This window comes from Hylobates moloch, unplaced genomic scaffold (assembly GCF_009828535.3).
Source record: "Hylobates moloch isolate HMO894 unplaced genomic scaffold, HMol_V3 SCAFFOLD_20, whole genome shotgun sequence".
In the NCBI taxonomy this organism is placed as follows: Eukaryota; Metazoa; Chordata; class Mammalia; order Primates; family Hylobatidae; genus Hylobates; species Hylobates moloch.
The window spans coordinates 10,064,475-10,075,090 of NW_026652295.1; the positions used below are offsets into that span (position 1 = coordinate 10,064,475).

Sequence of the window (10,616 nt, forward strand, 5' to 3'; positions counted from 1 at the left end):
AGCGAGCGAGGGCTGCTAGTGAGAGGTGACAGCATGCTGGCAGTCCTCACAGCCTTCATTGGCTCTTGGTGCCTCCTCTGCCTGGGCTCCCACTTTGGCGGCACTTGAAGAGCCGCTGCACCGTGGGAGCGAGCCCCTTTCTGGGCTGGCTAAGGCCGGAGCTGGCTCCCTTAGCTTGCAGGGAGGTGTGGAGGGAGAGGCGCGAGCGGAACCGAGGCTGCGCGGCGCTTGCGGGCCAGCTGGAGTTCGGGGTGGGTGTGGGTTTGGCGGGCCCGCACTCGGAGCAGCCGGCCGGCCCTGCCAGCCCGGCAATGAGGGGCTTAGCACTCAGGCCAGCGGCTGCAGAGGGTGTACTGGGTCCCCCAGCAGTGCCAGCTCACCGGCGCGCTGCGCTCCATTTCTCGCCGCGGGGCAGGGCTCGGGACCTGCAGGCCACCATGCCTGAGTCTCCCATTCCCTCCGTGGGCTTCTATAAAGCCCAAGCCTCCGCGATGAGCGCCGCCCCCTGCTCCATGGCGCCCAGTCCTATTGACCACCCAAGGGCTGAGAAGTGCGGGCACACGGCGCAGGACTCGCAGATAGCTCCACCTGCACCCCCAGTGCAGGATTCACCGGGTGAACCCAGCTGGGCTGAGTCTGGTGGGGATGTGGAGAACCTTTATGTCTAGCTCAGGGATTGTAAATACACCAATCCGCACTCTGTATCTAGCTCAAGGTTTCTAAACACACCAATCAGCACCCTGTGTCTAGCTCAGGGTCTCTGAATGCACCAATCGACACTCTGTATCTAGCCACTCTGGTGGGTCCTTGGAGAACCTTTGTGTGGACACTCTAGCTAGCTAATCTGGTGGGGACGTGGAGAACCTTTGTGTCTAGCTCAGGGATTGTAAACGCACCAATCAGCGCCCTGTCAAAACAGACTACTCGGCTCTACCAATCAGCAGGATGTGGGTGGGGCCAGAGAAGAGAATAAAAGCAGGCTGGCCGAACCAGCAGTGGCAATCCGCTTGGTCTTTTTGCACAGCGTGGAAGCTTTGTTCTCTTGCCCTTTGCAACAAATTTTGCTGCTGCTCAGTGTTTGAGTTCTCACTGCTTTTATGAGCTGTAAACTCGCTATGAAGGTCTGCAGCTTTATTTCTGAAACCACGAAAACCACAAACCCAGCAGACGGAAGAAACTCCATGAACGCTAATGAACGTTAGAAGGAACAAATCCCAGACACACTGCCTTTAAGAATTGTAATACTCATCGTGGGGGTTTGTGGTTTCATTCTTGAAGTTAGTGAGGCCACAGAACCCGCCAATTCCAGAGACACTGGCGTGTTGTGATCGCTCATCACTTCTACTAAAAATACATAAAACTAGCCGGGTGTGGTGGTGCAGACCTGTAATCCCAGCTACTCAGGCAGCTGAGGCAGGAAAATCAGTTGAACCTGGGATCCAGAGGTTGCGGTGAGCCGAAATCGCACAGTACTCCAGCCTGGGTAATAGAGTGAGACTCCATATCAAAAAAAAACAAAGACGATGTTGGAATTTGCTTTATTCAATGATGATTATATTGATCAGATTTGTCTGTTGATACTTGTAGGGGATGAGGGAGAGGGAGAAGTCAAGGATGACAGTAAATTTTAGTGTAGAGTAACGGAATGGTGGTGCAGGAAACACAGGGAAGAGGAGTGACTCCAAGTGGGAATGGAGATAACATGCTGTGAACACTTGGGATCCCTAGAGCTGGGTAAAAGTCAGGTGTAACTTACTCCCCTTCCCCCTTTAAGATCCTTCTCAAGCAGCGTCACTCCCTAAAACAAACGGGTATTTGGCATTGAGCCACATTATTCTGCAGCCCCCATATTTTCTTCCAGGCAGGCCCTTCCTGGTGTAGACAAACAAGATCGGGCTTGAGTGACACTCCTCCCTGATGGCCTGCATCTGGTTTATACCCTGTAACTAGTTCCTGTATTAATGGGGTCCTTCAAAATCCAGCCTGAGATGCCGTGGTCCCGCAGCGGTGGCCTCACCTCTGGCCTGGCCGAGCTCACATGGTCCAGCTTGTGCAAGTCCCAGGTCCAACTCCGGGTTTCCTGCTTTTGGCCACTCAGGATTGGACCTGGGACTGGTATTGGTCGGCCCTGCAGGCGCTGCGGACAGGCTAAGCACAGAGATTCTCCGCCCCGTTCCCTGGTCTAGGGCGCTCGCCGCGATGTCCCGCCCCACTTCCCACCCGCCGAACGCAGGGAGAGTGCGGCTCCAGCCCCGCCCGCACTGTCCCCATTCTCTGCCCGCCCCTCTCCCGGGACACTGCGCACGCACCACAGAGCCGCCCCCGTCTCCCCGCCCCGCTACCGGGACCGAGAGCGCCCGCCGCTGCATTTCCGGCGACACTTCGCTGTCGTTCCTGCGGCTCGCGCGCCCTTGTAGACAGCTCGGGCCTTCGTGAGACCGGTGCGAGTATTTGGGGATTATTCTTATTATTTTCTGCCACTTTTAACTTTTAGGTATTAGTTGGGAGTTTCACGGCCATCTGCTTTTCGTCCCCCCGATTCACCGGGCCTTTAGGCCGTGTGGTCGGTGCTTTTCTCGTTGGGTATTTTCTGCTTTTCTTAAAAGAAGTTGTGGATGCGCGGAGCCCCTGAGCTCCTGAGGCAAAGGCTTACCCATGGTGTTGCCTCGTTTCTTGGTGGTTTTGTTGCTCCATCTCTTTAAAAGCCTCGCTGACTCTGCCGCCTCGAGTTAAGAACTGTGGGCAAGATCCCAAGCCCGCTGCCCTTCCCCGTTTTATGGGAACTTAATTCTTTCTTTTTGTTTCGGGGGTGGGGGGGTCTCGCTCTGTCGCCCAGGCTTGAGTGCAGTAGCCTGAATATGTCTCATTGAAGCCTCAGCCTCCTGGGCTCAAGCCATCCTCCCACCTCAGCCTCCCAAGTAGCTGTGATTTACAGGCGCATATCACCATGAGCGATTAATTTTTTTATATTTTTTAGTAGACAGTGGGTTTCACCATGTTGGCCAGGCTGGTCTCGAACTCCTAACCCCAGGTGATCCTCCCACCTCGGCCTCCCAAAGTACTGGGATTATAGGCGTGAGCCACTTTGCCTGGCCTAATTATTTAAACAGAATAAACGGGGTACGCATTGCTTTACATCTTGTTAGGCTCACTGCATACAGGATACTTTTCTGTGAGAAAATAAGAGCTGTTTTTCCAAGGGTACAATGTCACATGTGATTCTGACTTGAGTTTCCGTATATTTTATCCTCCCCTTCTGCCCTCCTAACAAGAACTGTGAGTTGGATGCAGAAGTTTCTAAAAAAGTTGAGTATTGAAATTGGCTGTTGCAGCAGGGACGAAAAGCAACACCCCTACCTCCCCTCAAAAGAGACATTAAAGTAGTTGGATTAAGGGCACAGGAGTATTTGCTTTTCAATTTAGTGATAACCTGGGTAGCTGATGAAATGACTAACACATTCCGTGATTATAGAGCTGGTCAGTGGATCTTGCTGAGTTTTCCGTGGGCCTATGTGATTAGAAACCTATGTGAGGTTTTTATGACAATAGTTGGCATCTGTTCAGGGTTTACTATGTGCTAAGCACCTTTACATGTGACATCCATTGAATGCTCACAACAGCCCTAGGAAATTGGTACCAGTGTTATCCTCATGGTACAGTGAAGGATACTGAGACTTAGGTTGCGTAGCTTGCAGGTTGGACACACTTCTTTCTGACTGCTGGAGAGCTGTGCTTTTAACCACCTCTGATGCAGCTTGTTTTCCGCAGGTGCAGGCCTGGGGTAGTCTCCTGTCTGGACAGAGAAGAGAAAAATGCAGGACACTGGCTCAGTGTGAGTGGACAGTAAATGGGTATGGAGTAGCCGGGAGCTTCTGGAAACCAGAGTTCCTTTCCTCAGCTGAAAAGAGCCCTAAGAGTAGACTGCCTGGGATGGCGTGGGGGATGGGAGGATCACTGGACCTGTGGGCCAGAAACTTGGGTTTGAGTCCCAGCTCAGGCTTCGCTGAGTTGTGTGACTGTCAGAAAGTCATCCAACCTCTGTGGGCCTTATTTTCAGTGATAGGACCTGTGGGGAGGTAGGACCTTTGGGGAATGATTACCTTTTAGTCCCATCCTGTGACAGTGTGGTTTGTTTTTAAAGCCAGGTTAGCACTGACTTCTCATTCTTGTGTTTTCAGAGTGCCTTTGCATTGGTTTGGCTTTGGCTACGCAGCACTGGTTGCTTCTGGTGGGATCATTGGCTATGTAAAAGCAGGTATGGTTTTGTGTTAGCCTCTTAACAGCTTCACGTTGTTCCAGTGAAATGTGAGTGTCCAGGTCCCTGAGAAGCATCTCGTTTGAGTCCGCTTTGCTGTAGGTCCCCAAGCTGGAGTGCAGGCTTCCTTGTCAGTCTTGCAGCTCCTGCACTTGCCTTTTGGTTATCTGGTGAAGTCGAGCCAGGCCTCTTGTGGAATTACTTGTTTTTGCCTCTTTATCTACAGATAGGCAGGGGTGGTTGTAGTTATTATCGTTGACTGCCATTCATCAGCCACGACCCCCAAGTGCCATCTCTGGACTCAAGTAGGAGGAAACCTCTGGCCCACACAGACTGGTATTTTGAAGTCTCCTCATTAGGCCAGGCAGGGATTTGTCAGTGGTGTGCTTGTTTTTGCCCCCTAGTCCTTGCCTGCATTCCCACCCCAACCCCTGCACCAGAATTCTTCTTCTCCAGGTCTTTGTATTTTTTTTTTAATTGACTGGCCTTTTCTCCCTCTCCTTTTGTGATTTGCTGGAGGCCCTGCCTGTACACAATTCCGGCCCTTCATGGTTGATCAGGCCTGATTAGAAAGAAGGCCTAGCCACAGTTCCATCTAAGGAGGGAAGATGGCCTTTTTTCCTTTCCTTAGATGGACGTGCCCTGCCTATTAGAGGAGAGAAAAATGGGGTGGAAAGACCCTGACTTCTCTGAGAAGATAGCACACCCCCCGAAACATCTTCCTGCTCGAGTCCACCTTCGCTATGAGCTGTGTTGAGAGTTCTCTGTGCTGTCCTCCTTTGCAGGGCGGAGGGTCTGGTGGATTCCGTTAGTGAAATAAGTGCCTGACATTACAATGCAAGCTGTGTTTGCTTCCCTCTAGGCAGCGTACCGTCCCTGGCTGCAGGGCTGCTCTTCGGCAGTCTAGCTGGCCTGGGTGCTTACCAGCTGTATCAGGATCCAAGGAACGTTTGGGTTTTCCTAGGTATGTCTGCTTCGGCGTCTCCTTAGGGCAGCTGTGTATCCAGAATACTCTTTTCCAAAAGACCCTGGTTTGGTGGGATGGGGTGAGTTCTTCACACTTCACTTATGACAGTTTCACTGCTTCTCCCAAGTCCTCAGAAAGTTTTAAAATGAGGGTGCAGAGGCGGGAATTGTGCTGGTTTCTGTTTATCTTTTATGTACAGAACATGGAAGGATTTTCATACCTCGTGAATGTATTTACCCAGTAGCATTAAACTTCTATCAGGCAAATGTGTGAACCATTGAGGTTGCCCACTGAAGACCTTTGGCTTCAGCATCACTAAAATATCACACGTCTGGGTTAGGTTTGCATCCGAATCGCGATTTCCCCATTTGAAAATCACCTCTTTAGCAGTTAGCTAAATGTGACTGCAGTGGCTCACACCTGTAATCCCAGCACTTTGGGAGGCTGAGGTAAGCAGATTACAAGGTGAGGAGTTCGAGACCAGCCTGACCAACATGGTGAAACCCTGTCTGTACTAAAAATACAAAAATTAGCTGGGTGTGGTGGCGGGCGCCTGGTAGTCCCAGCTACTTGGGAGGCTGAGGCAGGAGAATCACCTGAACCTGGGAGGCAGAGATTGCAGTGAGCTGAGATCACACCACTGCACTCCAGCCTGGGCGACAGAGCAAGATTCCATGTCAAAAAACAAAAAACATGGGCATAGAAGCAGGACTGGAAATGTACCCTGTGAGCAGCACGGACAGTGAGTGGTGTGGGCGACATAAGGGTCCTTATCAGGGTGGCGTTCAGCACATTTCTGTGGGGCTCCACCCATGTGTCAGACACTGCTAGGAGTGTGGGTTCCTTGCCGTCTCCACAAACCGTGTGTGAGAATGAGTGCCATGTGGGAGGGAGAAGCCGTGTGATCTGTACATATCAGCTGGGGTTGGAAAGGGAGATCAGTGATGGCTAATGGGGTGTGCTGGGGAAGGAGGTGCGTCCAGGTCCCAGCTCTGCCTAACAGCTCCCTCCCTCATGCTCCAGAATGACTTTGAGCCTGCTTTTTCCCTTTCTCTGATCCTACTCCACTCAGCAAATGACCTCATGCCTATTGTAGAGAAAAAACAGCAGCCATCAGGTGGGGACGCCTGGAGCCTTTAATCTCCAAGCCTCCCCTCGTCCTGTTTCCCTCCTCTCCAACACCAGTGTCTTCCTCTGGGCTTCGGGTGTCTTCTCCCTGACCTTCTCCAGACCTTTACACTGACCAGGATCTTGTCTTGTATTTGTATTCCACCTTTTAGGTGAATCCACCCACTGATACTCAGATATGCTTGTCTTCTTCCCCTTCATAAACTTCCGTTTTTTTTGAGATGGAGTCTCACGTATTGCCCAGGCCAGAGTGTAGTGGCACAACCTTGGCTCACTGCAACCTCCACCTCCCGGATTCAAGCAAGTCTCCTGTCTCAGCCTTCCAGGTAGCTGGGCTTCAGGCGTCCGCCAACACGCCCGGCTAATTTTTCTATTTTTAGTAGAGACAGGAGTTTCGCCATGTTGTCCAGGCTGGTCTGTAACTCCTGACCTCAGGTTTGGGAGGCCAAGGTGGGTGGACTGCCTGAGCTCAGGAGTTCGAGACCACTGTGGGCAACGTGGTGAAACCTGGTCTCTAATTAAAAAAAAAAAAAAAAAAAAAAAAAAAAAAAAAAAAAAAAAATTAGCCAGGCGTGGTGGCAGGCACCTGTAGTCCGAACAACTCAGGAGGCTGAGACAAGAGAATTGCTTGATCCCAGGAGGTGGAGGTTGCAGTGAGCCGAGATCACGCCACTGCACTCTAGCCTGGGTGACAGATCAAGACTCTGTCTCAAAAATTTTAGAAAAGTGCAACTCTGTTGATGTGTCCTTCTGCTTAGTATCCTTTAATAGCTTCTCATTGCTTTTAGGATGAAAACCCAAACCCTAGTATGGCCTTCAAGGCTCCATGTGGTCTGGCCCCTCTTACTCACAAACTGCATGTTGACTTCTGTGCCACACTGCCCTTTTAGGGTGAATGTGCCATGCTCCCTGTCACCACAGGGCCTCTGCATATACTGTCGCCTCTGCCTGGAATGGGCCTTCCCATACTTCAGCTCATTAATTCCTGCTGTAATTTCGGATCTCAGCCAATCTTCACTTTTTTGTCTAAGCCTTTTTATCTGCGTGAGTCTTTAAAGTCTGTCCCATCAGACCTGAAGCACTTAAAAGGGCAAAGAGTTGTAAAAGGGCAAAAAATCAAAAAGTTATGATTACCTTCGTATTCTCCAGCACCTAGCACAGCGCTTGACATGTAGTAGGTGCTTTGACAGATACCCAGTGGGAATTGCGTGCAGGGTAGAGGAAATAGCATCTGCAGAGTGTGAGAAACAGTAGCATTTTGGAGAAAACTAACACATTGATGGCTAAAGTATGGGTTTTGCAGAAGATGAGTGGTAAGAGATGAGGCTGGTAGGGCAGGCAGGGCCCAGGCTGTGAAGGGCCCTATTTGGCCAATATTGGTACTTGGACCCATAGGATGTGGGCAGCCAGTAATCTCCCCCACTTGGGGAAGGAGGACTAAGCATAGGATGAGGTGTGAGCCTTGAGAGATGGGTGGGGCTTGGTCTACTTCTGATTCCCCTGTGTAGAAGACTAATGAGTTTTAACACTTCTTTATATCTTTTTCATCAGCTACATCTGGTACCTTGGCTGGCATTATGGGAATGAGATTCTACCACTCTGGAAAATTCATGCCTGCAGGTTTAATTGCAGGTGCCAGGTACTTTCATTCTATTACTCTTCTTTACCCTGTAGAGTTGAGTTTATTCCCCAGGATGCTTTATGCATTCAAAACCTTACTTGTTTCAGGATATCTGATGCTATGTATCAACTGACATTTGATATATACACTAATAGGAAATGTTTCAAAAACAATAGCTGGTTTAACGTCAAAATGGCATGAATATATCCATTCACTGTGGAAATGGGTTTGTTCTCATATTTGCTTTCCAGTCCATCCAAGCTCCTCCCTATATGGTGGCAGAAGTTTTAGTGCAAAGCCATGACTGCAGCCTTTTGTGTGACTTGCATGGAAGATGTGGGGATCCCATATTTCTTAGATGTGTAGATGTCTTTTACAGAAAATTTTGCTAAAAGGGAATTTTGATTGAATCCTGTTTTCTAATTTTTTTTTTTTGGGGGGGGACAGAGTATCACTGTCACCCAGGATGGAGTGCAATGGCGTGATCTCCGCTCACTGCAGTCACCATCCACCTCCCGGGTTCAAGTGATTCTCATGCCTCAGCCTCCGGAGTAGCTGGGATTACAGGCATGTGCCACCATGCCCGGCTATTTTTGTTGTTTTTGTAAAGACAGTGTTTCACCACGTTGGCCAGGCTGGTCTCGAACTCCTGATCTTGTCATCCGCCCACCTTGGCCTCCCAAAGTGCTGGGATTACAGACGTGACCCACTGCGGCCGGCCCTGTTTTCTAATTTTGATTATAAAACCTAAACCAAATTGTGGTTTTTAAAAAATTTAGTTGTGGCCGGGCACGGTGGCTCACACCTGTAATCCCAGCACTTTGGGAGGCAGAGGCAGGCAGATCACCTGACGTCAGGGGTTTAAGACCATCCTGGCCAACTTGGCAAAACCCCGTCTCTATGAAAAATACAAAAATCAGCTGGGTGTGGTAGTGGGTGCTTGTAATCGCAGCTACTCGGAAGGCTGAGGCAGGGAGAATTGCTTCAACCCGGGAAGCGGAGATTACAGTGAGCTGAGATCATGCCACTGCACTCCAGCCTGGGGGACAGAGCAAGACTCCATCTCAAAAAACAAACAAACAAAAAAAAACTTTAGTTGTAGGCCAGGTGTGGTGGCTCATGCCTATAATCCCAGCACTTTGGGAGGCCAGAGCGGGCGGATCACTTGAGGTCAGGAGTTCAAGACCAGTCTGCCCAACATGGTGAAACCCCATCTCTGTGAAAAATACAAAAATTAGCCGGGCATGGTGGTGCACGCCTGTAATCCCAGCTACTTGGGACACTGAGTCAGGAAAATCTCTTGAACCTGGGAGGCGGAGGTTGCACTGAGCCGAAATTGTGCTGCTGCTGAACTCCAGCCTGGGCAACAGAGGTGAGTGAGACTCCCATCTCAAAAAAAAAAAACCTTCTCAAAAACAAAAAATTTAGTTGTGAAGTATCATAAACACATCCTGAAGGTAGGGGAATTTAAAAAATCTGTTTTGGAGAAAGATTACATACTCTGATCATAGTTGTGATGCTACCAGTATAATGTTTTACACCTAAAGCAAGAAAGTCAGTGTGGAGCAAGGTCTAGAGCAGTAAACTGAGAGGCTGGAGAGTCTACCATTAATCGGATCTGTGATGGTGGGGAGGCCTTGCTCTCTCTTGCCTCCATTTCTTCATCTCTTCAAATTATTGGCAGTTGGGTTAGGATCCAGCTCATGTATGCTATTTTAAGACTGTCCCTCGGCTTGCTTTTTCTCTGGTTCCTCCAGGGATGGAAATTTTACCTCTGACCACTCTTGCCTTAGTACCTCCTCCCCCATGCAGTTGTGAGGAACCAGCAGAGTTTAGTTCCTTAAAAACATAGTTGCCTGTTCTGTCCTTTACCTGACATTTTCTATCTTGTTTCTTTTAAACAGTTTGCTGATGGTCGCCAAAGTTGGAGTTAGTATGTTCAACAGACCACATTAGCAGAAGTCATGTTCCAGCTTGGACTGATGAAGAATTAAAAATCTGCATCTTCCACTATTTTCAATGTATTGAGAGAATTAAGTGCAGCATTTTTGCATCTGACATTTTACCTAAAAAAAAAAGACACCAAACTTGGCAGAGAGGTGGAAAATCAGTCATGATTACAACCCTACAGAGGTGGCGAGTATGTAACACAAGAGCTTAATAAGACCCTCAGAGATCGATTCTTGTATATTGATGTTATCTTTTCTTTCTGTATCTGTAGGTAAATCTCAAGGGTAAAATGTTAAGTGTCAACTTTCAGGGCTCTGAAACCCCATTCCCTGCTCTGAGGAACAGTGTGAAAAACATGTCTTACGAGACTTAGAATATCTGTTCTTTTGCTCATCTTAGACCACAGACTGACTTTGAAATTATGTTAAGTGAAATATCAATGAAAATAAAGTTTACTATAAATAATATCTCCTATGGGGTCTTCATTGTCAGAGCTGTCTAGTTCATAGAATGAGATGTTGCTAGCAGCAAGATATAGAAACGTGAAAGTATTTTGTTAATATTCAGAAATTACCTATTTTGAATAACTTAAGGACCAAGGAAAGTTATTTGATTGTACATTGCATTGAAGCTTGTTTCAAAAATGACCTCTGAGGATTTTTTTTTGTTTTTCAAGAGACGAGGTCTTTGTTGCC

At 48.8% G+C, this 10,616-nt stretch overlaps 1 protein-coding gene across 5 annotated transcripts; it reads left to right on the top strand.

Moving 5' to 3' along the window:
* The first annotated feature begins 2,193 nt into the window (after window positions 1-2,193).
* TMEM14C (transmembrane protein 14C) lies at window positions 2,194-10,386 on the top strand. Of its 5 annotated transcripts, none has more exons than XM_032141095.2 (6): window positions 2,198-2,441; window positions 3,755-3,832; window positions 4,179-4,255; window positions 5,118-5,219; window positions 7,902-7,989; window positions 9,876-10,386. In XM_032141095.2, exons 2-6 carry the CDS (start codon window positions 3,813-3,815, stop codon window positions 9,925-9,927), a joined length of 339 nt encoding a protein of 112 aa, XP_031996986.1. In that variant the 5' UTR covers window positions 2,198-2,441; window positions 3,755-3,812; the 3' UTR covers window positions 9,928-10,386. The 5 variants fall into 5 exon arrangements, with proteins under 5 accessions (XP_031996984.1, XP_031996983.1, XP_058288547.1 ...); XM_032141094.2 differs by having other exon boundaries at window positions 2,200-2,441; window positions 3,769-3,832; XM_032141093.2 differs by lacking the exon at window positions 9,876-10,386 and having other exon boundaries at window positions 2,194-2,441; window positions 7,902-9,869.
* Window positions 10,387-10,616: the final 230 nt, after the last annotated feature.